A 27,764-nucleotide genomic window follows, 5' to 3' on the forward strand; every position below is an offset into this window, starting at 1 on the left:
TTCTCTGGGAAGAGACATCGTTTGCTATGCACTTCTTCCCTTTAGAACTTGACCAGAGAAGACGTAAAGGCAAAGGCGCAGGTGCCGTGGGGGTTTGCTCGGTGCTCTTGTTGCGGTCATTCTAGCCTATGAATTGTCAGCGAACCGTCACACAGAACGACAATTCTGGTGATTAGTCCATGCAGCAATACTCGTACGATGTCAAGCCCTCGACGAGTAGGATCGGCCTCAAGATTTTCCGCGTTTACCATGGGATGTCGTTGCTGCTCGAAATGGACATTGGACAAAGGAGCCCACTTGAAGCGAGGGGGGGAAAGAGGCCGGGGACACTAAGGGTGGAGTTGGGTGAATGCCTAACACGCTGCCTAAACTGTACAGCCGATCGACCCCCAATCACTGCCGGGGTCGCCGCGTTTAAGCATATGACCGGGACTAACTAACTAGGACGCAACACTTTACTGGTACCTAAGCACCTAAAAGTACCTACGAGTACTGAGCATATGGTACTTGTAGGTACCTAAGTCGGCACAGTTGTTGGCTAATAGGGTCCTTTACTTAGTAAATACTTAGATACCTAAGGTACCCGAAGGGGTGTACCTGGGCGAACTCTGTGCTATTGTTGGCGTCTGAACCACTTCCCCGGAAACTTTTCCACTTACTAGAGATTTGAAACGGCCTTTGGATCATGCTCTTGCCTCATCAATCCTCCGTGCCTACCTCACTCTTGTCACCAACTCCTCCTTCTGGATAAGCTCCAAAGGGCCGCGACGCCCACATCGGCGGTGCTCCCGGTGGCGTCGTTCTGGAAAATGAATCAGGGGCTACCCGCCAAGTCAAACAACGAGCCTTCTCCGGGGCATTGGCGGTTGAACTTCCGCTTGAAACTGGCGAATTTCACTTACAAAGTCAATTGTGTGAAAGGTTTGCTCCCATCACCCGCTATCACCCACTCACCAACCCCTTGCTTCCTTGTAGGTACTCGTAGGAAGTTCTGTGGATTCCTAGGTACCTAGAAGGAACCGCAGGCGCTGGAACTTCTCGCTACCCTTTGCTCCCCGTTCAGCTGCGATAGTAGGCCCCAACTCTATTCCCCTGAAAGGCTGGTGTCCTTCCAACGATACGGTACCGGCTGTTGGATTGTTCGATTCGAAGTTCTAAGCGAGCGACAGAAAGGAGAAGGACTCCCTAGAGCTTCCTTGCCTCCTTGCTGGTGATGCTTCCCGGCTCTCTTGTTTGCTAGTTATCCCTTGTCATCAATGTCCATGTTTCTCCGTTGGGTGTCCGTTATCCATCCCTTTTCATCCTCTCACTTCCACCTCACCTTTTCACTTGCCTTTCACCCGCGCTTGGCTCAGAATCTGCCTTGGGCTGTGCGTCTACCCTAGTCAGCGCAGTCGAATCATTGTTGCAAAAACTCATCACCGGTGAACCTTGTGACCCATGCCTGTCTCTGCTTTACCCGCCCACCTGCATTTTGACATGTCAGACATTTTCCTTTTTCCCACCTTGTCCCCCCCAATCCACTTCCCCTCTTCGTCGTCTACGTAGAGAGTGAAGGGGAACCTGGTCCGCTCATCTTCCGGATCCTTTGGCGGCCCTTGTCTTTCTCCAGGTCTTTTCGTCATACCGTACGAGTAGACAAACTGAGTCATTTTGCAATTCCCCGCCTGCTGCAAGGGTACCGTCTGCTGCCTGTTGGCCGTCACCCAAAAAAACACCCCTTCCTGTGCAGGATTAGTCGGTCAGCCAGTAAATAGCCAGCAGATTGCAACAGATTGCCACCAGAACCGAGTAAAGGATCATCGTCATCATGGAACTCGGGTACAAGTACAGCAGGGTGGGGCAACATCGAGCGCAGTCACACACCCTGCCAACTCGAAATGCTTTGATCGGGAAACCGAGGCGACGCCCACTACTACGAAGTACTACCCGTCCTCGTACGACTGTCACTCGCCAACTCCTGAAATCTGACCCTGGTCAATGACACGTCCAGCTCTCTGCGCTTCACTCTAAACCCCACGGCCGCCCTTTTTGATCGCCAATCACCGCCTCAGCACTCCCTGACAGCTCTCCCTCTCCCGTACAGGCCCAAACTGAATCAATTTACCCACGAATCCGTCGGGCATGACCGCCTTTTTCACCGCCTTCTCTATCCCACGTCGCCGAAGGTTCGATTGGTGAGAAAACAAGAAAATTCGATGATTACAACTTCAAAATCCAGTATAATGTCAAAACTTGGGTCAGGCCCGTGCGGCGCGCTGGTCACGAGATGCATGGAAACGAGGAGGATGACATGCTGCTGATGCAGCAGCAGTTGGTGGGCGGCGCCTCCTTGTCACATAACTCGGTACAGGGCACTGGGCACTGAAGAGGATTCCTAGCCTGCTTGTTCGCCACTGGACCAGCGAACAAGCAAAAGCTTCTGGGGGCAGTCTAGCGGCACGCCCAATGCTAGCCGAGTGGTGGAACGGCCAGCGCTAGAGGTAATATACTCTTCGGTAAGAATGCTCCCCGGCCTGCGGAAGACCAGGATTGTTGTTCCTAGCACTGTTCAGCTTGGTCCACTCGAGCTCTGGTCAGGGGTAAATTCCACTCTGGCAGACTGAGGCCCATGCATATCGATCCTCCGAATCACAAGGCCCCAAAGGTACCGTTGTCGCGGTTCCTGGCCTCATGCGCTTTTATTTCTACTGGCCCTTGTACATGATGCCGAAATTTTTGCTGGATCAACACCCGATTCCGCCGTCTTAATTGGCTGGCAAGCTGACCTTGTACGAGTATCAACCCGGGTTGTTGCTACTAACCCCCCCTGTCCATTCCGCCAGCTTGTTTTTTCTTTCTTTTTCACCTTCCTTTTCCCTTTTTTGATACGACCTGATGTTTGCTGAGTCCTTTCGTCACCCAAGTCTCCTTGTCATGACGCTTCAACTGGTATCCACACCGCTACCGTCGCATGGCAGCCCTGAAACCCACTTTCTGGGGCCCAAACGGCAGAGAAAAGCCAAAGTGTACAAGGGGAGCGGCTTCTGGCCTTCTTTCTCCATTTTTTTCAACATCCCGGCACCTCGACTCCATTCGGTGCCCACCTGGCCAGGGATCTAACAACATCCCACCTGGGGCACAAGTTGCACCCTTCCCCGAGTATCACGCACCACTTCCCGGCCCTTCCTGACTTTCAACCCGAGTTGCCCAACTCTCGCTCGAAGCGTCCGATTTGAAGAAGCATCATCTGGCACCCCCGTCCCGTGCGGGCATTTATTTCGGGTGACTGCAAACTGGTCTGACGGCATCTACGGCTCAGGCTCTAGCGCTGTGACTGGAGCTGCCCAACACCGCCTTCTGTGGACAACCGGGCGCGGATGTCAGAGGCTTTTGCCCTGATTGCCTTTTTTTTCTCTTTCCGCCCTCCCTCGCCCGTGTAACCATGGCTGTATTTGGACCACTGACTGTGCGCAAAATGTCTCCATCGCAAGGTTCTGCTCGCTGCCGCGTTCTGTGCTATCCCAACTGCTCCGCAGTCCACCGCCTCTTCCACGCGGCGGCGGATGCACCATTCCGCCAGAAAAGAAAGATGAGAGTGCCCCGCCCGCCCTGTCTATCGTTTCTCGATCCTTTGTCTCCTGGAAATTTCCTTTCCCTTATTATGACCGCCCGCCTCGCGCCGTTGTGCTAAATGACCCTCCTCTTTGCTCACCTCCCTTCCCGTTCTCACACGACGAGTCCTTGTCATCCTCGGTGACGATGTCGAACCCCTTCACCAAGCTGTTCCCACGTGAACTCTGGCGGAAATACTTTGACAGTGGTTTTCCGTATAAACAGTTGTTCATTCTGTGTACGTCATCTCGCAGGCTCTCCCAAATTGGCAAGCTGTCGCGAATCACTAACACATCCAACAGCAATATGTCGCCTATGCGAACCAATCGCCTTCATGTCAATATTCCCCTATGCATACCGCATGATTGAATCGTTCAACATCACCCAAGACGAATCACAAATATCGGTATACGCAGGAATGCTCATTACAGCCTTTGCCTTTGCCGAATTTTCCTCTGGTCTGGTTTGGGGCCAAGTTAGCGACCATGTTGGGCGCAAGCCTGTCCTGATTATGGGACTTGCCGGGACGGCCTTGAGCATGATATGCTTTGGATTTGCGCCGAATCTACCTTGTGCCATTCTCGCCAGAGCGGTCGGCGGACTCTTGAACGGCAACGTGGGGGTGCTTCAGACCACGGTGGCAGAGCTGGTTACGAAAAAGGAGCACCAGCCTCGTGCGTATTCCATCATGCCCGTGGTCTGGAGTATTGGTTCCATCATTGGCCCCTCGATAGGTGGAACCTTGGCCCAACCCTGTGAAACCCTTGGGTTTCGCCGCGGCGGCTTGTTCGACAAGTTCCCATTTTTGTTGCCCAATCTCGTCTGTGTCGCAGTGCTCCTCTGTGGCATTACCGTTGGAATTCTTTTTCTCGAAGAAACACATACCGAGAAAAAGGGTTGTCGTGACGCCTGCCATGCGCTGGTCAAGGTGATTCTCCAACGGCTCGGGCTGGAAAGTCTTTTGTCGCGACTCGGTAAGAATCGTTCTGCCTCAGGAAACCCAGCGGACTCGTTCGACCTTCGCGATCCGCCTCCGGGATACCGGAGTACGGAAAACTCGCCGCTTCTGCGCTCAGCCTCCACCAAAGAGCTGGACTTGGAGATGCTGCGGGAGAAAGAAGTGCGCAGCCTCGCCAACCCCTTTAACAGGCAGGTGAAACTAATCATCTTCTCATACGCGATTCTTGCATAGTATGTGCCATGTTCTTTCCTTCCCACCTGGCCCCTGGCTGCAACTGACATGTTCTTTGTAGCCATAGCGTTTCGTTCGACGCCTTGATGCCCACCTTTCTTGCCGAAGAGCCCATGCAGACGAAGCCTGTCCTTCCCTTCCTGTTCTCTGGAGGCTTCGGCATGAGCGCCAAATCTATCGGCACCATGCTAGCAGTCCAAGGCGCCTACTCAATCATGGCGCAATTCTGGATCTTCCCCTACATGGTCCGACGCATTGGCGTGCTCTCTGTGACCCGGCTTACCTTGACCAGTTGGCCTCTGCTGTACTTCGCTGTGCCATATCTGGTGCTTGTCCCAGAACCATATCAGAAGGTCGCCATCTACACCGCCCTTCTGTCCAAAATGACCTTTCAAGCAATGTCATTTCCTTCGAATGCAATTCTTCTCGCCAATGCTGTCCACTCCAAGAAAGTGCTCGGACGGGTCAATGGCACTGCTGCATCGATGGCATGCTTGGCACGTGCCTGTGGGCCCGTTGTTACGGGCTTGGTTCATACAGCTGGACTGAAACTTGGCTGCGGCGGTCTGGCGTGGTGGGCTTGCGGACTGGTCTGTGCCGCAGGTGCCCTGGAATGCTACTGGGTGGAAGACCCCGACGAAAACCCGGATCGTCTGGCGAGCGAAGGAGAAGAATGCACCTGCGAGCCGTTGATGCATCCCTCGGTCGTCGAGGGAAGTGAAGAATGCCTCTCGCCTCGCATTGAGCGACTGGCCTTTATCGAGGACCTGGATCTTACCGAGAGCAGCCCGGAGAAGTCATGAGCCCGGTCCCCTAGCTCTCACCAACAGCAGGACTGGTTTGGGACATTCTACTTTCTCCACGGTTGGACATTCGACATCTACGTCGCCTCTTCAACACACTTTCGGCCGTTCCTTACTGAGGATGGAGTTCTACATCTGCAGGCTGAGCGACTGCCGGTGCATTCTTGTACCACGCGTGCGAAATTTTCTTTCTCAACTGATGACCCCAAATTTTACGGAAACAAAAAGACTGGATTCCAATACGGCGCGAGCCGCGATACCATAACACGAAATCAATTAGAAGGTGCTGGATGGCGAAGGATTCGATGGGTATTATTGGCAAGGGATTTTTTTTGGGACGGCGCGTTTGTTTTCCACCTTTTTGCACCTTGTCTGCGACCTATGCGACGCACTGGATTTTGTTGAATTGCTATTTTTGTGTACTTTTTCATTTTTCATCATTTTACGAAAAAAAATATTGGGAGGTCTTTTGTCCAAGATACCTTGCAGGTTTGCGCCTGGCAACTTGAAATGTTTGTTTTTATCGTTTGGGAGGTGTTGCGAAGTGGTCTGGTGGCGGTGTCCACAATCTGTATGTAACTATAACCTGTACGTTAAGAGGAAGGAATCACAACCGAGTGAGTCGTATGGCGACCATCGAATGATATGAAGAGGTCGGGGGATCTAGATTTCGGTGTTTTTGTGGGTGGTTCTTTTCTAGCGGTCGTATATGAGATACAGTTGGGTATGATTGCTCCACCATCTTCTGACTTGAGATGATTGCTGAAGCAATTGTTATTGAGCCTCATCAGTCTCACCTCCCTCTACCTCTTTGTAGAAATCGCCTCGGAGCTTGGCAGCCGATGTTTCGGCAACGGCGCCGTCAACCTCGTCCGAAACCATTTCTCAGTTCAACCGCTCTCCGACACTCTACAAACTCCTTCTCCTGTTCATCGTCCTTGTGTACACTTCGTGCCACATTGTAACTTCAATATGGATGCCGGTAGAGCTCTCCGACTAGCCTTAGCGGGCCAACGTGGCTCTACTTCCCTCCTTCGACCCCGACCTCTGACATCGGTCAAGTCGCGGAGATATTTCGCATCTGTCCAAGACTCTTCAGCAAGCACAAAGACCGGGAAAATTGCACCGCTGGAAGGTGTCCGGGTGCTGGACATGACACGTGTATTGGCTGGCGTGAGTGCTTTGCTTGTTTCCCTCTCGAGCTTGAGCAGTCTGTGTCCTGGCAAGTGGTCCAGTGGCGTTGCACCCTGCTGGTCAGGGGCCGAAACACTGCATATACCACTGTGGATCAATGACTGACCTGGCTGGACATTGAACCTCACAGCCATATTGCACACAAATTCTGGGCGATCTAGGGTAGGTACGCATTATATCTCCCAGTCTTCTCCATGTTGTGGGCTTTAAAACGCCGGAAAGACCGAGCACTCGCCGAAATCTGTTGATATATGTCGATTTCTGGCCGCTGACAGAGATCCTCCAACCACCTCTAGGGCTGAAATCATCAAAATTGAACATCCTACGCGAGGCGACGATACGAGAGCCTGGGGCCCGCCGTACGCAAAATATAAAGGAGATGGTAATGAAAAGCCCACTGGCAGAGGAGCAATTCGCCTCCCCGATTTTCCAAAATCTCCAACGCAAGAGGTGCCATCGACTAACTCGATCTCTACCGTGTTACTACTATAGCGGCAGCAAAAGGCGGCAGACCTGGGGAGAGTGCGTATTTTATCGGCGTGAGTTCCTCTAGCTCTGATCAATGCGCATACCGTTTATGCTTGTCATTTCTGGCGCCGTGTGCTGACGTGGAGGAACACACTTGCTTCTTCCAGGTCAACCGTAACAAGAAATCTGTCGGTCTCTCATTCCAGCAACCCGAGGGCATCAAAATCCTGCATGAATTGGCCAAGACGTCGGATGTGTTAGTGGAAAACTACATTCCAGGTATGTGGCCCTGTTCAGTCGGAAAGGAATGGCCGAAATATGGATCGGAGACTTGTTTCCTTCACGGACACCTTGGATTGACCACTTTGCATGACACTGGTAGGGGCCTTGAAGAAATACCAGTTAGACTACGAGTCAATACGGAAGATTAATCCTCGGTGAGTATTTTCGCGGAACAACTTCTCTCCCTCCTCCCTCTTCGTCCTACCGACAGAGTCCACTGATACTTTGGCCCGTGAATCAGTCTAATCTATGCTTCTATAACCGGCTACGGCCAATACGGCCCCTACAGCCCCCGCGCCGGCTACGACGTCATGGTGGAAGCCGAAATGGGTCTCATGCACATCACAGGCGAGAGGAACGGGTCGCCTGTGAAAGTGGGCGTGGCGGTTACCGACCTGACCACGGGGCTCTACACGTGCAACGCCATTATGGCGTCTCTCTTGGCTCGCCAGAAGACGAACCAGGGCCAGCATGTTGACGTGGCGCTGGCGGATTGTCAAGTCGCGACCCTGGCCAACATTGCGAGCTCGGTGCTGATATCGGGTGAACGGGATGGTGGACGATGGGGCACAGCGCATCCGAGCATTGTGCCCTACAAGGGCTTCAAGACGCTAGACGGTGACATCATGCTAGGTGGTGGCAATGACCGACTCTTCGGCATCATCTGCGACAAGTTGGGCCGGCCAGAGTGGAAGAGCGACGCGCGCTTCGTCACAAACGACGTGCGAGTGCAGAACCGCGACGTGCTCGAGGAGATGATCGAGAAGATCACACAGACCAAGACCACGAAGGAGTGGCTGGCCGTGCTCGAGGGTAGCGGCATGCCCTACGCGGCCATCAACGACGTCAAGGACACCCTGGACCATGAGCACGTCCGTGCCCGTGGCATGGTCACCGAGCTCGATCACCAGGCGTGCGGCAAGATCAAGGTTGTCAGCCACCCGGTCAAGTACTCAGAGAGCGCTGCTGGGGCCCGTAGCGCCCCTCCGACGTTGGGTGAACACACCGACGTGGTGCTGAGGGATATGCTCCAGATGGGGGACAAGGAGATTGAGACGTTGCGACAGTCTGGAGTGGTGGCGTAGAAGCGAGCGACTGGGCGAGCACGGACAATCTGCGCATAGTCTAAGAGAAAAGCTTCCTCCCAGGCGGTAGACACAACATGCCAACGGAACAAAAAGGCATGATATGATGAACCAAGTTTAGGATCATCAATGGCGGTCGAAAAAGAGGAGATGAGAAGGCCACACCTGACCTCCTCCTGGTATTTATGCAACAAGCTATCTATTGGATGGCCTGAGGTAGACTAGAAATATCACGAAACCGACGTTAGAGCGAGGTGATTCCATCACTTCTAAATACGTGTAGTGCAGAGACGTGGGTTGGCACCGGTGGACATGTTACCTCGGTATCCTTCCTCGGTTGAGTTGTCTGGCTGTCTGGGGTGCAGAGTGGGGGATGTGAGTACTTCGTTTTCCGCCTAGGGTAGGGCAGGGTAGGGTAGGGGAGGACTTCTCATAGCGACGGAGAGAATCGCAATGAGAAGGCTTGTTAATATATCTGCGGCAATAGAGATTCTCTTCCCTTTCCCCTGCGCGCTTTGTGTTGAGCGCAGGCAGTGCAGGGGTTGAACTGTGAGATCCGAGCAAAGGCACCAGAGGTAGAGAAAGGCGCAGGCAGATCAACCTACCAACCACCAACCAAGTCACCAAGTCACCACCATCTCGCTTCAAGGATTTCTTCCTCCGCACCCAACATCCACCCCGTGCCACCCCAGCTGATTGTCCTTCACACACTTTGCTTGGCTGGCTCCTGGCGGCCCTTTCTCCGGCAATCGCCCTCCATTGGACAATTGACCGAGGTCCGTCTCCTCCCCTCCTCCACTCAGACAAAAGGCGGAGGCCAACTACAAAAGCGATTACCCCGGTACAGAGGTGTAACGTCCACCCATCTCCGCTCTACACAAAAACAGGGGTGAGGAGACGTGATGGAGGCACCACAGATGCGCAAAAGGAAGCGCTCGGCCATCGCATGCACGCGCTGCCACGATCGAAAAGTTCGGTGTTCGCTGGCCTTTCAGGGCATCCCGTGTGCAAATTGTGCTCAGGATGGCACCATTTGCAAGGTCTATGGCCAGCAGCACGATGTGGCGGTGCCCATGTCTACTCCGGGTCATCAGTTAGGCCACTTTCCGCCCCCGATCGACTACAATAACCGTCAAGATCAAGCGACCCTGCCACCAAGGCCACTTTACCCGCTGGTGCCATCTCCAAGATCTATACACAGTACCGAGGCAACGTTTCAACAAGCATCGGATCCCATTGCAATCCCCCGGGACCGCGTAAGTGCGGAGCAGAGTCCTGTCCATGTCCCGTCCCGAGACGGTCAAAGGGGGCCGGACACCTCAAGTGAGATCCCAGTCAGCACTCAGCAAACGCCGACCACGGCATCGGTGTCGATATCTGACAAGCCCCGCGGACCTGAGCCCCCTCGGGACAACCTTGTGCCTTATTATGCCGGTATTTCTCAACCTCTCTGGTGTGGCTGGACAGTAAGTCGGTACTGACTTTATCGTCAGGCGAGGGTAAGGGACTCGAATTCGTGTTCGACATCTGCTCACCAAATCGGCCGGTGAAGGGCAGCCCTTATATCATCAGTCGCAACGTCCTCAATCGACAGTTGTTCAAACCCGAGATAAGTCCCGGTGCCAGGCCCCAGTTCTCGCCCTCGGTCTGCGCCCAGCTCCTTCGAAGCTTCTTTCACTACGTCTACCCTGTCTTACCTGTCGTCAATGCCGGGGAGTTTATCACTACCTACTCCAAAGACCCGGACGGCGTCAGCTGTCTGTTGCTGTGGTCGGTGTTTTTTGCTGCATCCATCTTCATTGATGCGGAAACCCTCAAGACTGCCGGGTTCCAGTCTCGGAAGGTCCTGAAGCAATTGTGCTTTCAGAATGCCAAGGCAAGATACATAGATGCGTCCAAGAGATGAGACACAGCGAGCTGACGGCATCCAGAGGACATATGATGCACAGCTCGAGACCAACAAGTCCGCTGTCATAGCATCGGTGCTGCTCCTGGGCTACTGGGCTGTTGATCTGGAGGATCTGGACGGGCCGTGCTACTGGATCGGTGCGGCAATCCATCTCTGCTTCAGCATAGGACTCCATCGGGAACCTAGGTATTCGCGGCTTCCACGATGTCCTTTTCCTCCGTCACAACTAGCACTCTGGAGACGGTTGTGGTGGTGCTCCTACTATCGCGATGCCTGGCTCTCCTTGATTACTGGGAGACCTATGCGCGTCCACCTCGACGACTGCGATCTGGAACTACCATTGGTTCCCGACGTTTTAGAAGATCTCAAAGATCTGACTCCGGAACTGCGCGAAACATTCCTGCCACCCGACCTCGATGCACTGGCGGACCTTTGGATTAAATTACTCCGCTTGTCGATCAAGTTGGAAGACGCTCTCGTTCTCCATTACCGCCCGAGAAGGCCGCCGTTATCTTTGACTCGATTGGATGCTGATCATGCGGATATCTCGCATCTCCTTGACAGTCTTCCCACTGACATTGAGAACCAGTCTCGCATCCTGATGCTCCACATGAGTCATTTCCGATGCTACTGCCAGACGGTCATCATCGTATTACACCGGCCATACATCCTTTCGACCCCTGTCCACTTGTCACCAGCTGAACGAAGTAGACTCCAAATGGCGGCCACTCAGAGATCAAAGCTGGCCGCAGCCGACTCCACCAACACTCTCAACAGACTAATTGCGCAGGATATGATTGAGACATCGCCTACGATGCTGGTCACCGTCATTGTGGTCACCATGCAGATCCATCTTTTCGAGCTCGCTCGATCCGACGGCATCATTCGTCAGCATGCGGGACATAATATGAACCTGCACCTGATGGTCCTCTCACACCTCAACAAGACCTTTTGGAGCGCAGAGATGTACCGGAACCTCTTCGCCGAAGTCCTCAAAGTGCTCAACGCCGGTTCAGGGCACGTGGACCAATACTTGGGTTGCGGGGTGGGTTTACTGGAGGCGACCGGGCCAGCAAGTACTCCTCACGCTCGCGACGATCAGGTCAACGCCGTGCACTCGCACTCGCACACGCACGCACACACGGTTCTGGAGAATTGCGGGCTAGGCGCCGCGGGCTTTGACGAGTTCCTTGCGTCGTTTGGTCCGTTTGACAATTTTTACTATTTGTTTGACGAAGGGTAAGTCTGCTGGCGTGTCCTTGAAATGTGTTTTGTCCGGGCTCTGACGATGATGTAGGAGGGTCGATTACAACAACAATAACAACGACAACGACAATGAAAATCCAGACACTAGCCTGGTATGAGATTTGACGACGAATGACCTCGCAGTGACCTGTACTTATAATCCATCCACTGGGGATCCGGATCTAGATTGAGGTGCGTGATGCCGATGCTTGGGGGTACAGGGGCGTGACGTGGTAAGGGTATATTTCTCGTATATTGAATGTCTCATGCGCTGAAAGATGGGTTTGTCGGAATGAACCGGTGTGGCCGGCGTGTCAAATGTTGGGCAATGAATGGTAGACAGAACAGACGACGATGGCGTGTCAATCAATACTGCGTACTTTGGGAAGAACAACACTCGTACTATCACTCGTACTCGTAGGGACTTGGGACTTGAGGTGAACATGTGTATATGCCCTTGGGACTCCTTCCAATGACCACCTACGTACCTAGGATGTAGTGCGTATCTGGGTAGGTAAGTAGGTAGGCAAGTAGGTAGGTATAGATATACATGTCATTTCGGTATGGTGTGGTCCCTGCTCGTCGTTGTCCAGATGAATCGGACAAAGCAAATAAAAGGAGTACGTAGCTAGGTAGCTAGGTGGCTAGATTACTAATTTACTGAGGAATTTACTCGGTACCCAAGCACCCAGCCAAGGACATGAGTAGCAGGCAGACAGGCAGGTAGACAGGTAGACAGGGAGACAGGTAGACAGGGAGACAGGTAGACAGGGAGACAGGTAGACAGGGAGACAGGTAGACAGCAACCCAGATGAGTAGACAGACACCTCTCCACGCGCCAGTGCAGTATTGTATTATAGAATCAGTATCAGTATCAGTATCAGTATCAGTATCAGTATCAATATCGATATCAATATCTAAACCATTCAAACACTCCTTGATAACCCTTTGGTCACCTTGGTTCCCCTTGGTCCCCTCAAGGACATTCCGACCCCTGGACGAAACGCCGAGAACGTTGATCTCTTTTTCCACCCCTGTAATGCATTGAAAGAACCCAAAACTCCTCTGTACCTTTTGCTAAACAACTCGTTGGCGAGCTCCAGATTTTCTTGATTTTTGTTTTGTTTTGTTTTTTTCGTCTTTAATTCTTCCAAGTTCCTCTTCATCATCGTAATCAATATCATCATCATCATCGCAGTCATCATCATCACTCCTCGTGGCCGTCATCACCATCGCCATTAATAATCATAATCATAATCGTAATCGTCATACCCGGAACGGATTGTTCAGATCAAACTGATACCCGCACGACAGCTGCGGCACCTGGGAGTAATGCTGCTGGAGGAGGGCTCTGGTGTTTTGCAGAATCTGTTTTTCACACACACTCCCCCCACGAAAGGGTTGGGTAGTCTGTTAGTTTCTTGACTGACGAGATTCATAATATTGAGATAGTGAGGGAGAGGGAGAGAGAGGCGGTCAACGAGAAAAGGAAATGCTAGGGGGACAGGGAAAGGGAAAGGTTGGAGGGAAGGGCTGGGGAAAATACCTGTACATAGGAAATATTCCAGTAGACGTCTGTCTTCATGGTCTCGAGAAAGGCCCAGGACATGGCTCCTACAAACATAACACAGCACCACACCCAACCAGTCAGTCAGTCAGTCAGTCCAGCAGTCAACAGGTCGGAATAAAGCATCTCCAGTGTCAAAGGTCGCCTCTGTCTGGACTTGGATTCCCCGGTGAATTTAGGAGAGAAGAACATACCGACATGCCGCCCGTTGATAAACGCGTCCGCGGACGTCTGCTCGTCCTTGCACCCGGAAAACATAAACACTGACTTATTCTCGGGGCCCCAGTCCTCCTCGAACTCGCCTACGGCATGCAGCCCTTCGTCGTAGTCGCCGTCGTACTGGTGCTTGAGGCCGCGGAAGAAGGACGTCGCGCCGGCGAGGAGGTGGCGCGCCTCGCCCGCGCTGTCGAACGCAAAGTCGCCGCGGATGAGGTGGGATGCCTGTTGGGGTGGGAGAAGAAAGGGGGGTTTATCAGCGCGCTGAATCTTGCCATTGTGGTGGGCGCGAGACATGTAGTGGGTGTGGAATGGGGACATGGACATGGACATGGACATCACATGAGACGGGTACAGGATATATTCCCGACAGGAGGCTCGACAGTTTGTAAGAACTCACCTCGCCAATCAGCTCAGCACCAACTTTCAGATTGTCCATCAGGTTGACATTGCCGTCACCGTCGGTCCCTGCATTGGGGTGTCAATATCCAAACTCGAACAGGCCGCAGAGGATCAGATCGTCTGAATGTCAGAACAATAACCGAGAAGTCATAGACAGACAATAGTGCTAGAAAATCATATACATGGGATATATTTTGAGCTCAAGGGGTGACATGAATAGACACATGATATGATATGTACCAATGAGCGAGACTTACGATAGACAAAAGGCAGCTCGACGGCGGAACCACTGCGATTAGATTAATCGATTAGGGAGGTCCAGAATCAATACGATATCCACCTTGGTAACAATATCATTCACCATCTTCGTCATCTCCTCATCATCACCTGGAATCATCACGGCGCACCCATCCTCACCAAGGGAAGCGGATTTGAGCCCAACACCCCAACTGCGCGGGAAAAAAAGGGGCATGAATCCTCACCTATGGCAGCAATCGAACAAGATAAACAGCGTACTGCTGGGATGCAACGCGCTGACTAGGACACGATGCAGCATGGAGCTCTGGATCTGGCCGGTCGTCTCAAAGTCGACGGGGACGATGGTATCCGCGAAGCCACTCCTCCCCTGATCCTCGTCGGGGACCTGCCCGCCATGGCCTGAGTAGTGTAGGAAGCACATGCAGCCAGGCTCGCTGACGAGCCAGCGCATGGCGGCGAGGATGTTGTGCGCGGTGGGGAAGTAAGGGCCGCGGGGGTCGTTTCTGCGCGCGTCGTCGGTGAGCACCACCATGTCGGCCGGGTGGGAGGAGAAGCCGCGCGAGGCGAGGAACTCGGCCACGTTGGCGACGTCGTCGATGCACCCCTGCAGCTGGTGCTGCGAGCCCAGGTAGTTGATGCCGATGAGGAGGGCTTTTCGGCGGCCACCCATTGTTTTTTTTTTATGGGGGGCTTTATTGAGCGAAGCGAGGCGAAACGAAACACAACAGAACGGTATATTAGTCAATGAATGGGGAGATGATACTCGCTTGCTGAAATGCGATCAAGGGGGAATGGATGGGAATGGGGGCTGGAAAGGAGGGGGGAAATCGAGTTCTGTGTTACACCTACACCTACTGCAACAGCTACAGCTGCACAATACATAATACATAACAACCGATAAACAGACAGAGTGAGTGACTAACCAACTGACCAGTCCAAGAATAGAAACACCCATCAGGCAAAAAGAAAAATCCGCGAGAAGATACTTAACGGGGGGGACTTCTTTGTCGTTGGCTCCCGGGCAAATCCTTGGGCCGAAAAACCCTCATCTCAGCTCGCAACAAACAGCCTGAACCAGGTAAAAGAAGGAAAGAAATAAGACATGTGGCTGACAGACAGGAAAACTCTGAGTGACTTGAGTGACTGATTGATTCGTCATAGTAAGATTCCGAGGCTTTGTCCCATTTCGGTCAATCCCAAAACACCTGGTCAGATCATCAGGACCATCAGACTGTGACACAAGGGTCATCAACTGCATCTAATAATGACTACGAGGGAAGTAATATAAATTAAAAGTCGGAATTCTTGTTGTTACCAACTCGCAAATTCTACCATAATTCCCACTTTTGCCAGTTCCCCTCCCCGTCCGCCATGCCTAAAGTGCAGACAGTAGATAGAACCAGAAGCCCCCAAATATACATTCCAGAAAATATCCCTATAAATAAATACCTTTCGTCCTTGGATACCATCCTTCTCCAAGGAAAATATCAGAAGCAGTAGGCCTTCCAGCAGCGCACTCGTGACCTCGTAACACATAAAAAGACACAGGAGTCCAACCCCCTGACCTCCATCATCCGAGGTCTATATACTGAACCACTCGCAAATACAGTTTGATCCCAGCTGATCTACCGTGTTGTATGATCGCTTGGACATCATCCTCCTCCTGCTATCAGCCCCAGACGTCGGCGTCCCGTAGTCACTCTCTTCGATGCAGACGGTAGGCACATTAGGGATCGGCATGATTTGCCAATTGTTGAGCACTTGCATCTGTTGGCAATAAGGTTGCACATTGTTGTCAGGCTTCCGTTTCTCCACCATCTTCACAAGCTTGGGGAAGTCCGGCGATCCCACCGTCGCCTGTCGTTTCAGTTTCGTGCCAGGCCAGTAGTCATCGTCAGTCGGTTCGCTGGGATACGGCGTGGTGGCCGACGGGTTCGCAGTTGTGGGCCCACTGCCATATCCAGGCGCAGTATGTGTCATTGACGTCCCCGTGCTGGTCGGCGTGCTGGATCCAGATGTGATTGTAGACGTCGAACTATACATGTCGTACGCGTCATTCATGTTCTGGTCCAAAAACACCCAGAATTCGCTGACGGTCGAGTTCCAGAAACAGTACCAGGGCTTGTCTCCCACAGCGAGGTACTCGAACCCCCAGTTGCCCATGCCTCTTTCAGACAACTCTCGGGCAGGTATCGACCGTTTCATGGGGTCGGATTCGGGAGAGATTTGATTCGACGGAACTGTTCACTCAAGTCAGTGGTTGTTGATCGCAAAGAGAAGAACAAGTGCCCACCTATAATCAGCTTGTCGAATAGGACACTGAAAAAGAGTGCGATACCAAGTTGATCGTCCTCTTTGTCTCTGAATGGTTGCATCTCAAAAGTTGACCCATTGAAATCGGGAGGTTGTGGTCCGTATCGGAACAATTGTGGTCTCACCGAGTAGTCGTCAAACACTACCGAAAAATTCGGGCCCTTGTTGAAGACATTGACCCCAAGTAGGGCAAAATCCAGACATTCCCATGCACGAGCGTACTCGTCATCGATGACGCACGTGTCAATCTGCTGTGTCTGATTCAAGGGGATGGTATAATGGCCTGTCGGACATGGTGGTGTCGACGGACCCGTTTGAGCGGGGTCAGCGTCTAGCCAGACTGTGGTGGTTGCGGCACTATGGAGCAGTTAGAAAAGAATGCCAGGAGACGGTGGATTAACCAACTTACGCTTCGGCCTGGTGTGTCCCATGTTGATTCCCAACGACGCCGCCAATAACCCCACCAATTACCGCTGCCAGCACGACAATGGCAACAACAATCACGACCGTCCAGATAGGTAGCCCACAACATGTCCTCCGCCGTCGCTTTTCGCAGAGTCCTTCTTTTCTGGCAACTTCATCCTGAGAAGGAGAGCCCACGGCCATTAATTCAACATCTGAAGCAGAACCCGCAGGAGGTGGGATGTTGGAAGCAGGCCCCGATTCTTCCGTGATGGTCGAGGTCTGCGGGTCTATCCGAGCCATGTCTCCTTTTGCGATGACGTTGTCGGCATATCGGCTGTATGGAGGTAGTTGCTCGATATGTCCATCACTGCCAACAATGTCACCCACTTCATTGCTGGAAGATGATGTGTCCGGTGGCGCAAATGATGGACCCATTCCAGGAAATCCCAAGCCAATGTCCGAACTGTCATCTTCAGGCACTGTGTTTTGGGGATACATAGAGTACGGGTGTTCTGGCCCCCCTTGTGGAACAAAGGGAAGTTCCAAAGGCCGAATTGTCGAATCGCTGACAACACTAGATGCTCTTGTAACTTGGGGATATAGACCATAGGGTTGACTCGGAGCCGTCGGCCCTCTGTAAGGACTCTGAGCTCGTGGGATGGAAAATCGAGACGAAGTGCTGAGGGTTCTTCGGCTATCGGCGATGGATTGGGACGAGACTGATACGGCTCGGTGGGGGTGGGCGGAGGACTCGGTTGGGAGGGCTCGTTTGGAGATGGAAAGTCTGTTTAATCCCATTGTATTGCCAGACAGTCCAGGAGGGGTGTATTCACGCGGATTGGTGTTTGTGTCATTGCGCTGGCTGAGGCTCAGCTCTTCAGGTCGGCTGTCAATCGAGTCCGTCGGACTTGAAGCGCCTATTGATTCGGCAGGGTCGACCGCATAATCATCACTGAAGACATTGGGATTTGATGTTGCTATTGATGACCTTCGCGGCGTGGAATCACCGTCCATCGATGTTGATCGTTTGGAAGGAGGTCGTCGCGCCATGGGCGCTGCGCCACCTTTTTAGGAGGCCGGCTCCGGACACGCGAAGACAGGCAATTGAGGGGAGGAGGAAGGCGTTGGACAATTGGAAGGTATTATAGATCGATGTCGGACGTGGGAAGGAAGGTATCGGAGGCGTGGCGGCGGGTGAGGTGAGGGTGGTGGATGTTGAACTGGTCGGATGAGCATGAATTGTGAGAGCGGAACAAGAAGCAGCAGGAACAGGAGGTCTCATTAGACTCAGTCTGCACTTGCCGTTGCCATTCCCTTGAGGTCTTGGCTGTTGGCCAATGGCGTGCTAGTTTGGGTTAGCAGGCTTGGCAATCCCATCGATCATGCTCACTTTGAGACAAGCGGCAGCGGCATCAGGCCTCTCGCATAATACTTTGGCTGACTTTACGACCATCACCGGCGTTCATCGGTGTCGATCTCCTTCGTTCTCTGATACTGCAATCGTTTACCCGGGGCTGCGCGAATATCGCCAGCGTTGCACGTCGCCTTGTGCCTCCAGGGTTAATCATATGTGGTATATCTGGCCCGTCAAGCAACATAAAGCATGACTGCTGCGGCCGAAGTGCAGGCTTTGCTGCGTTTCTTGACCAAAGATGCCCGCATTCCATTGGCAGAAGCCATGCCGAAGATCCACGCTCTTCGAAAAGAACAGCTCAATACGCCCGAGAACATCTCCAAGGCCAATGAGACTGACCTCAAATCTATCTTTGCTGATGAGAAGGTGCTGAAGCAGGTGATCAACGCAGCCAAGCGTGTTTCTAATCCCAAAAAGCGATCTGCGGCGCAGTCAAATTCCTCAGCCTCGAAGCGCACGAAGACAGACCGAGACGCCCTCGATGATGAGGACTCCCTTGCACTTCCTCAGACAGACATATCCATTGCCGAGCTAGAAAATATCACTATTGAGACGAACCGCGCACCTCTTTTCCTAGCCTTCACTATCGCTGTCCTTGCATATACACACCCCGAACAGCCTCTCTCGAGTCGCTGGAGCTTGGCGCAAGCTGTTGTAAGCGCAGGTGCGCAGAGCAAAGCCAAATACCTTGGCTTGACTACGGGGCCAACTGCGGAAGAGGATGGCTGGGCCCTGGGCCAACCTAAAGTCAATATAATGGGACGTGAGGTGGCAGTAATGCGAAGACACGTGGCTGCCTCTGCTGAAGATGAGACATCTGCTCCCAACATTGCGTTCTGGGGACTTGATCTAGAGGCACTTCGGAAGTCCAATGGGCCACTGATTGCAGGGAAAGATATCAAGAGTCCTACCGGTCCTCCCATACACAAACCTCTTTCGCCTCGAAATTACCTTCTCAAATCCATGGTTGTTGTCGAGTCCAGCTCCACAGACTCCGTAGAGGATACCACAGCGAAGAAGCCAACCCCAAAGAAGAAAACGCCAAAGGAAATGGCAAGTAAGAGAGAGGAAGCTGCGGCTATGACACTTAAAGCCATCGACACAGTTTGCAAGAGCTGGGCGTCCACACTGAGCCCGGAACAACTTGACCAGAGAGCACAGGTGTGGTACACCCGTGTTCGGCCAGATGTCGAACAGGGCCAAGCGGGCTGGGGACAACGAGGCCAAGTACGCCTGGCCGACATCCTTGCTCTCAGGAAAGGGTAGAGCATGCATATTATTGCAGGTCAAAATACATCTGCTCTGCTCAACACCAAAGGAAGACAAGACGGAAACCCGTTTTAAGTCATTCAGGTGACAACAAATCCCTTGACTGCTCCCAACCGCTAGAGAATTGTTGAACTATGAGTGTGCCTGTGCGTTCATATCGATTGGAGAAGGAACCCCCTCTTGCTGACACCTTCGCGCAAGACATGTCCTTCGTGACAAGGTGTTTTCAGTGTGCTCTCCAGGCCATATCTATAGAGGCAATTTCACGGAAAAAAGCGATTCCCCAGCTGGGCTTCACTCGTACTTTTGAGAGCCTTGAACACCTGTTGCGGTCTCAGTTCCGGCACCACAATCACGCCCCAGATGCGTATTGCATATCACGCCTCTTCGGGCCAGCTGGATCCTCACTACTTTTTATCCTCTGAAGGACGTCCAACATCGCCTGCCCGATATGGTTAGATTATACCACATCGTACAAGCATGGACAAAGACAAACCTTTCCAGAATTTTTTGTCCACCTTGTTATCGTCCTCACTCAACTGGTTTACTGTCCTCTCGTGTCGTTGTTCCAGTTCTTCGTTATGCTTCCGCACTTCCGGGTCGTTTTCCTCCGCGGCTGATTTGGGGCTGTGGATCTTGGGACTCGCCCCCTGGCTTGAGGATGAACTTCCGCCCTTGCCAGTTGCAGGAGCTTCTGGGCCAGGATGCTCCATGTCGGACTTTGGGTTTTCCTGGTTGGTGCCCTGCTGCATCCCAGATTGCTCGTTCCCATAAGACTGATGTGCGAATCTTCGAGGATGTGCTGGATAGGAAAGAGCTGAAAACTTGCGAGTAACTCTGACTGGCCTTGCGGCCATACGAAGGACGGGCTGCATTGTGGTTGATTTAACGAGGCTTTGGTGAATGGTACTACAATCTCTTGATAATAGGAGATCACAAACGATATAGCTCAGTGAGATACCAAAAGGCAAGGTCAAAATGCTTTCAAAACTTGACGAGTGCCACTGATGATCCTCTGATGCATTGCGTCGACTTGATGACTTCATTAGATGCCAAGCCTATTGATTGTCCTCCTCATGAGGCGCTCCAGCCTTGCCTGGCCCTGACGCCTCCTTGACCCGCACAATGGGTGTTGGAAGACTACTTGCTTGAAGGTTACAATACAGAGGTTGGGGGTTTCTTTTATTCCTCGAGACAACTATCCAGATAGACACATCGAGCCTTCGATCCTAGAATTATTGTCCTGCGCCCGAAACAAAGAGTGCCTGCGCCACAAGCATCGGATTTGTTTTTCACACTAGCTAGTCGTGACGTCAGGCTGAGTTTTCGCGAGTATCGCTTTCCCCGCATCACGAATCGCGTCAGTTGCTGGCGTCACGCACCTGGACCTCTGCAGCTGCTTTGTTTCGTCGGACTCATGTCCCGCCACAATTGACTGGCACACAGTGTTGCTGGGTAGGCACACATCATCCAGTAAAAGTAGCTGAACGTACTTGGTAAGGTGCAAATCTTCGGTGCCTGACAGCATGTGGCCGTGGCCTTCACCTGCCTGTGGCGCCACTTCTGCCTCACCTCTCACCTTCTTCATCACTGCTCATCGAACCATTAAAACGGGGTGACGGTGAACAAACTCTGACGTCAAGGTTGGCACAAACATTCAATCTGTCAACTTTGCCAAAACTCATTCTCTTTCCACCTTTTTTTTAAGTCCTTGGTTCACACAATCCTCTTCTCTCTGTCTCTACTCACCCTCCATTGCCTACCAGAAAACACCCCGTCTACATCCGCAACCATGAGGTTCTCCCTCTCCAAAATCCTCGTCGTTGCTCTGGCTTCGACTGAGGTAGTTGTTGCCAGTACTTGGTTCAGCAAAGCTGGTATGGACAAAGTCCACATGGACCTAGAGGAACGCTGCTGACCTTCTTTCCTAGCTTACAACAAGTGGCATGAGACCGAACTCGAGCGATGGCTCTCCGATCACGATGTCCCCTATCCCACTCCTGCAGACAGAAAAGACCTCGAGAACCTCGTCAAAGACAACTGGCAGGCTAAGGTGGTCGACCCTGTCGCTACGACTGGGGACAAGACTAGTGATAGCTATCATAGTGTCAAGGACTGGATCTTTGACAGGTAAGGGTTTGGCTGCTCCTTGGTTGTCACCCTCGCTAACTTTCAACAGCTGGTCTGAATCGTCTCTGAAGAGTTTCCTTGATCACCACAACATCCCTGCTCCTCAACCACGAAACAGAGATACTTTGTTGACTACCGCCCGCCAGCACTACGATACTGTTGCAAAACAACTGGGAGAGTACGCTTCGTACCCCGGTGACTGGCTCTACTCGACTTGGTCCGAATCCGATCTCAAGGAATTCCTCGACGAGCGTGGTATCCCTGTTCCACAGCCCACCACTCGTGACAAGCTCATCGCCCACGTTCGCCGCAATTCTCGACTGGCCTCTCTCAACGTGTCGTCCGCCGCCTCTGCTGCAAGTGCTTCCTACTCCAGTGCTAGCTCCATCGCCAGCAAATCCGCTTCCAGCGCACAAGCCAGCCTTAGTGATGCTCTGTTCGATGCCTGGTCTGATAGCCAGCTGAAAGAATTCCTTGACACTCATGGAGTTCCCGTCCCACAAGGCAGCAGGAAGAATGAACTCATCGCATTGGCGCGCAAACAACGTGGGAAGCTCGAAGCAAGCGGTTCCTCGCTTTCTAGCACAGCCGCTTCTGGATTCGGTGCTGCGACTTCGTCAGCTGGTAATGAGTTCGCAAAGGCAACCGACGACGCCTCTCTCATGGCCGATGATGCTTTCAACACGGCGGTAGATTCATGGTCTGATTCACGTCTCAAGGCTTATCTCGATTCACGTGGTGTTCCAGTGCCTCAAGGCAGCAAGCGGGACGAGCTCTTGAAGCAGGTTCGATTGAACAAGCACAAGGCTGCAACTGGTTGGTCGGCGTGGACGTTTGACACTTGGACTCTTGAGAACCTCCAGAAGTACCTTGAAGCTCACGGCAAGAAATACAAGAAGAGCGCCAAGGCCAGTCGCGATGACTTGATCAGACAAGCGCAGGACTCTTACGCCTCTGCTTCCAAGAGCGGCGGAACCCAATACGCATCCGTCACCAGCTACCTTGCTAAGCAGACAGACTCTGCCAAGGACACCGCTTTTGATACTTGGTCCGACAGTGAGCTGAAATCGTACCTCGATAGCTATGGTGTCCCCAACTATCAGGGTTCGACCACCAACGAGCTTCGCGCCGAAGCCAAGAAGCAATACAACTACTTCAAATACGGGACATCGTCTCCTTCGGGAACCATCTTTGAGCGAATTAAGAGTGGATTGCAATGGGTTCTTGGACAAGCCCAAGGTGCCGGTGCGACTGCGTCTGCGTCTGCATCCAAATCGGCCAGCTCGGCAGCCAGCGTTGCCTCCAAGAGTGCCACGAGTGCCAAAAGCGAATTGTAAGCGTGGGTGGAAGAATGATGAATACCCCTAAATGGAGGTGGCTGTCATCCAGTGGCGACACAAGGATCCTAGGAGTTGGTTGGCAAGGGACTATCAACAAAGGACCATGGCATGAGTTTGGCTGATGAATAACTTATGAGACTGTACGTTTAGAGCTTTTGAGCTACGATAGCAGATAGCAAGTTTCATGAAAGGAAAAAAGGCATGCTAGTATCATAACATTCTTTGCATTTGTCAGTATTAGGTGCTGTCCTATATCTTGAATGCCCTGAGTATAGTGAAACTAATGGAAATCGGTCTTCTTGAAAGGTACCAGTTTGCCCACCACCAAGTACTAGATTGTAAAAACTTTGTTAGTATATCCATCTCAAAGCAGCCAATCTCTTCTCCGGACGTGATATAGATATGTATATATATATGTGTGTGTGTGTGTGTGTGTGTGTGTTTTCGCCATGAACGATTGATTGATTGATGGATTTGACTCACCTTCTCATCAAACCTCTCGATCCACCCGTTCAAATTGTCCAGCTGCTCGGGCGTGAGGTCGTCACAGGGATCCAATGGCCCATCGAGGTCCTTTGTCAACATGTCCTCGTCGAAGCTCTGGCAGGCCAGGCCCCTCGTGGCGTCGCGCCCGGCAAAGTTCTCGTACGGCCCGCCGGGCCCGTAGAAGTTGCGGCCCGACGAGACGTCGTACACCTTGCCCCGCACGGCCAGGTAGACCGGGTTGTTGGCGGTGCCGTTGTTCTTGAGCAGAGTGCGCGGCGTGAAGGTCTGGAAGACGATCGGTTGCGGGCCCGGGGGTAGGGACGGGGTCGATTGTGGCCGCAGCCGCAGGTACAGGAGCGTGAGGATCAGGATCACCAGCGTCACATTCAGGGGCGTGAGGAGCGGGGTCGTCGTTGCGAAGCTGCGCTGCAAGGTTAGCTTGAAAACATACATATGCTTGCGTGCGTGCAAAGGATGGGAAAGATGGGGACTGCTAAAACTCCCAGGGTCGACAACAGGCGTGGGTTGGAGGGGAGAGGACAGAAGAGAAGAGAACGGTGGGAGGGTAGGAGGTAGGCATACAATGTCTCCCGCATGATCTTATGATGCGCTTCGACTTCTGTTTTGATATCGTCCCTCTTCGTGTTAGCTAGACCGTAGTTCCAATTCATTTATCGGCTAGTGATTGATAGACTTCGAGCAAATACTGTCATGATGACAGCAGTTGTAGTCTGACGCAAGGGAAGAAGGAATCCGCACCTGGTGGAATCTGGCTCATGTTTCCTGGCGGGGGTCGTCACCACAATTCCAGAGACGAAAAAAAAGGCCGAGAAGAACGTCGAGGTTAGGAAAAACACAGTCTCGATGAAAGGAGCTGGTATCTCAAGGGATGCGTGCTTGAGAATGTCTATCAACTTTGAAAGAGTGCAGCGAGGCTCTAACGTGCGTGGAAGATACTGGATGCTGGATGTCGAACGACGACGGAATCCTCCCCAGAGTCCCGCATCTTGATTCCGAAAGGTGGAGAGGGACGATGGAGGGTGTTACGGTTTCTCCCGAAAAGGGAAAGTTTTCCGCGTTCAATACAAATCCGCCAAGGCTCTCCACTGCGAAAGCCATCAATCTGATTATGCTTCATCTTGGTTGTAATCTGCTTGACAAGTCACCACCCTCCATTCAGGATTTATGTAGATACTTTGAGAGACCCTCTAGTGTTTTTTTCTATACCAAGGGTGTCCCGCAGCTTGTCGTTCGCTGTGCGGCGACGAGTTCACAATGGTTGAACAACCCTTGAATATACAGGTTTAAGCGTACATTTTTCCATCTTCTGGCGGCGTCACTTCCTCGCTGGTAAATGTGCAGTGGCGAATAGCTCGCTCGCCAGAAGAGAACCGGTTTTGCACCACCCCCCACTGTACAGCTTTGAGATGAGCGTCGACGTCGTCTGGTGGGGGATGACATGCTGCACTGATGATGAGACTGCAGTTGGCGCCGAACGGAAGTCTCTGCTTGAAGGTCAAGAAACAAGTGACGTAGACGACAATGGAGCCGGTGAAAAGCACAATAGCAAATATCAGCAGGCTAAGCGGTGAGTAGCCGCAGGTACACAGGGATGAATCGACCATGATGGCACCGGCCTCGTCGCGGAACTCGATTCGTCGGAGGAACAAGCTTTGCGAAAGAAGCCAGTGCAGGACTCCCGAATAGACTGTCAGAGGAACTGCAATACGATACGGCAGTTGGAGGAAGTGCTGGCTTCGTTGTCGTCCCTCGGGTGTCGAGACGCGGAGACTCTTGCGGTGAGCGCCGTACTCGTTCCATTCGTGAGCAGAGTACATGGTCGTCAGCAGGCTGTTGGTGTAAAAGTAGGATGCCGAAAGGAGAACTTGAGGTGAGTTTGCCAGCCATGTGTTGATCATGATGCTTTTGAGATCGAAACTGGACGATGTGGCGTCGAGAGTCAGCTCCGAAGCTGTACCCCAATGCCAAAGTCCTCCGCTTTGTTTTCTCAAGAAAGCGGCTATCAAGCAGGCGAAGGTCGTCCACCAAAGTGTTAGTAGACTGCATACATGGGTCAGTAGTGGAAACCAACAGTGTGTCCGGCAGGAAGAAAGTATCGAAATAAGGACTTACATGCCCAGGAAAACACTCGCACATCGTCGACTCATGGACTTTCTTAGCTGGAACTTCGTTGACGACCAGACCAATTCGACGCCACCGGGGTCCGCTGCTTTCATTGATTTGCTCCGCATACGCTGCAGGATTTCCTTCTTCGTCGCGACACAACAGCCGATCGTTGTGGAGTCCGGTCGATCCAAGAAGGACGCTATCCCATCGCCCACAGTCACAAGAGGCTGCGCCCGCCATCGCTTCACAAGAATGCCCATGGCGCAAACCTTGGCAACGTTGCAAAACACTACAATCCCTATAAAGATAAGGGAAATCTCGACCTTGCTCGAGTCGAAGACGTGTTCTGCAATGGCAGTCTGGACATGCAGAGTCACGTCGTCATAATAAAGCCAACCCGTATCCGCGAGAGTGTATGTGGCTGACCGTGTGAAGCCCGACAAATTCTGAAAGTTAGGCGAGTACGGCTCTGGCAGAGACACATGGGGGAACATGGACGCATTTTCACGAGCATAGTGCGTCAGTGGCACGATCAATTGGCTGCTTGGACCGAAGTGGCTAGGGGGCTTCACTGATGCTTTTTCGAGCCAGGTCGTAGCCGTTTCCAAGTCATAATTGATGCCGAAGGAGTAGGCATCGACGAAAAGATAGAGATTGCCCCACTGGGTGACAGGGTTTGTGCTGTATGCTACAGCCCATTGCTCATTAGAGATAGATTGATAGGCACTATGGTCGTGGTTCGCAAGAAATGTAGGCAGGCTGGTGTTGGCAACTGTGGTGACAGTGAATGCTCGGCCACCCAGAACGTCAGACACGGCCGAGTTGTAGCTGCTGCTGGTCAGTTCATGTGGAACTCCAAGGTATATCGGAACAAAGGTCGGCCCACAATAGATGGAGAGGGAGCGAGCTAATCGCGAGTGTCCAGAAAAGTATCTGTCTCCAGGCACCTACGTAGCGGAGATTATGAAGACTCAGGACACCAATGTCGACAAATCCTCCGTCATGGTGCGCCGCATCCGCCTGCTCCCGTGTAGGTGCTGTTATAACCTGCATGCAATAGTTGCTTGCTGAAAGTAGAGCGGTGCTGAAAACGTTGATGAGAATATGGGAGAAGGTTCCCAGCCAGGCGACTTTGGTGGCGCTGCCACTAGAGACAATGCCCATGCCCCTCGTCCTACTGGCCCTGGACCATCCGACGGCGAGGAGAACAAGATTACAAACCAGGATGACGGCACACAGGACGAATCCTAAAAGGGCGCCGAATCTCCAACCTGCGAGTTTCGATGGGTCGACTCGTCGGAACCATGTGGCAGGATTCCAGGTACGTACCCTGGGTCCTGGCTTGACCGTTGTCGCCTTAGTAGAATGCGATGAAAGCGTCTCGTCAACATCAATCGAAGAGAGTGAGTAAGATGACTTGCTGGTCTGTGGCTGTTGACCGGCTGAGAATGAGTGGCGCAAGGGATCCTCGCCATCGACTAAGGAGCGGCGGGTGGTACTTGACGACTCGGATGTTGGGTAGTTGTAGGGTAGACGAGACCTGCCACAAGTTGGAGCTGGGGAGAGCAGATATCCTTCCTCTTCGTCCATTTTGATGCCTGAAGAAAGTGCACAAAGGACGAAGGCCTCGAGAAAAGGTCCACTATCAACAAGAGCTTGTGGGATCAGTCTGAAAAAACACCTGGTTACAGCCGGGTTCTGGGGAGCGCTGCCCGTGTAACCCGACTCCTAGCCGCCGCCACCATTTGTAGACTTCGTTGCCCTGGCATGACATGGACTTGTGGTTGGGGACGGGTCAGGAGTGGCGGCTGGTTTCTAGCGGGATGATAAACCCATGCACGGCGGTTGGCTGTTACGCTGGTTGCTATCGTCGCCAGGAACACTGAGACCTGATGGTCAGAAAGACGCCAATGCAGACTCGTCGACTCTAATAAAGTTGTTGGCGGACAGGCATTCGACTCGTGTCATGGGCTGGGGGGCTAACGTGATGTGCCGCGTGGGGGCGAGATGCAATGAGGGTTTTGGTATACGAGGAGATGCAGTAAGTTGCAGGCGAAGGTCGAGC

The 27,764-nt window shown here is 52.6% G+C and overlaps 9 protein-coding genes across 9 annotated transcripts; 5 read left to right on the top strand and 4 right to left on the bottom strand.

Annotated features, from left to right (window-relative positions):
- Window positions 1-3,741: 3,741 nt before the first annotated feature.
- On the top strand, window positions 3,742-5,589 carry AYO20_04468 (hypothetical protein; the record flags this gene model as incomplete). The annotated part of the gene is made up of 3 exons (XM_022642764.1): window positions 3,742-3,832; window positions 3,897-4,785; window positions 4,848-5,589. The coding sequence occupies 3 exons, from the start codon at window positions 3,742-3,744 to the stop codon at window positions 5,587-5,589; spliced, it is 1,722 nt and encodes a 573-aa protein (XP_022501322.1).
- A 972-nt stretch (window positions 5,590-6,561) lies between these two features.
- On the top strand, window positions 6,562-8,618 carry AYO20_04469 (hypothetical protein; the record flags this gene model as incomplete). Its single annotated transcript, XM_022642765.1, has 4 exons — window positions 6,562-6,762; window positions 7,419-7,530; window positions 7,634-7,688; window positions 7,775-8,618. 4 exons carry the CDS (start codon window positions 6,562-6,564, stop codon window positions 8,616-8,618), a joined length of 1,212 nt encoding a protein of 403 aa, XP_022501323.1.
- Window positions 8,619-9,520: 902 nt separating this feature from the next.
- On the top strand, window positions 9,521-11,891 carry AYO20_04470 (hypothetical protein; the record flags this gene model as incomplete). Its single annotated transcript, XM_022642766.1, has 4 exons — window positions 9,521-10,052; window positions 10,112-10,461; window positions 10,550-11,766; window positions 11,825-11,891. 4 exons carry the CDS (start codon window positions 9,521-9,523, stop codon window positions 11,889-11,891), a joined length of 2,166 nt encoding a protein of 721 aa, XP_022501324.1.
- Window positions 11,892-13,423: 1,532 nt separating this feature from the next.
- Window positions 13,424-14,885, bottom strand: AYO20_04471 (hypothetical protein; the record flags this gene model as incomplete). The annotated part of the gene is made up of 3 exons (XM_022642767.1): window positions 13,424-13,780; window positions 13,956-14,023; window positions 14,474-14,885. The coding sequence occupies 3 exons, from the start codon at window positions 14,883-14,885 to the stop codon at window positions 13,424-13,426; spliced, it is 837 nt and encodes a 278-aa protein (XP_022501325.1).
- Window positions 14,886-15,796: 911 nt separating this feature from the next.
- On the bottom strand, window positions 15,797-17,983 carry AYO20_04472 (hypothetical protein; the record flags this gene model as incomplete). The annotated part of the gene is made up of 3 exons (XM_022642768.1): window positions 15,797-16,455; window positions 16,509-16,885; window positions 16,938-17,983. 3 exons carry the CDS (start codon window positions 17,981-17,983, stop codon window positions 15,797-15,799), a joined length of 2,082 nt encoding a protein of 693 aa, XP_022501326.1.
- A 553-nt stretch (window positions 17,984-18,536) lies between these two features.
- Window positions 18,537-19,613, top strand: AYO20_04473 (hypothetical protein; the record flags this gene model as incomplete). The annotated part of the gene is made up of 1 exon (XM_022642769.1): window positions 18,537-19,613. The coding sequence occupies one exon, from the start codon at window positions 18,537-18,539 to the stop codon at window positions 19,611-19,613; it is 1,077 nt and encodes a 358-aa protein (XP_022501327.1).
- A 410-nt stretch (window positions 19,614-20,023) lies between these two features.
- Window positions 20,024-20,491, bottom strand: AYO20_04474 (hypothetical protein; the record flags this gene model as incomplete). Its single annotated transcript, XM_022642770.1, has 2 exons — window positions 20,024-20,058; window positions 20,113-20,491. 2 exons carry the CDS (start codon window positions 20,489-20,491, stop codon window positions 20,024-20,026), a joined length of 414 nt encoding a protein of 137 aa, XP_022501328.1.
- A 917-nt stretch (window positions 20,492-21,408) lies between these two features.
- AYO20_04475 (hypothetical protein) lies at window positions 21,409-23,083 on the top strand (the record flags this gene model as incomplete). The annotated part of the gene is made up of 3 exons (XM_022642771.1): window positions 21,409-21,493; window positions 21,548-21,746; window positions 21,796-23,083. 3 exons carry the CDS (start codon window positions 21,409-21,411, stop codon window positions 23,081-23,083), a joined length of 1,572 nt encoding a protein of 523 aa, XP_022501329.1.
- Window positions 23,084-23,216: 133 nt separating this feature from the next.
- Window positions 23,217-27,289, bottom strand: AYO20_04476 (hypothetical protein; the record flags this gene model as incomplete). The annotated part of the gene is made up of 5 exons (XM_022642772.1): window positions 23,217-23,246; window positions 23,570-23,993; window positions 24,887-25,633; window positions 25,706-26,606; window positions 26,671-27,289. The coding sequence occupies 5 exons, from the start codon at window positions 27,287-27,289 to the stop codon at window positions 23,217-23,219; spliced, it is 2,721 nt and encodes a 906-aa protein (XP_022501330.1).
- Between the last annotated feature and the right edge of the window lie 475 nt (window positions 27,290-27,764).

The sequence above is a fragment of the Fonsecaea nubica genome, assembly GCF_001646965.1.
Source record: "Fonsecaea nubica strain CBS 269.64 chromosome Unknown Scaff23, whole genome shotgun sequence".
Taxonomy (NCBI): Eukaryota; Fungi; Ascomycota; class Eurotiomycetes; order Chaetothyriales; family Herpotrichiellaceae; genus Fonsecaea; species Fonsecaea nubica.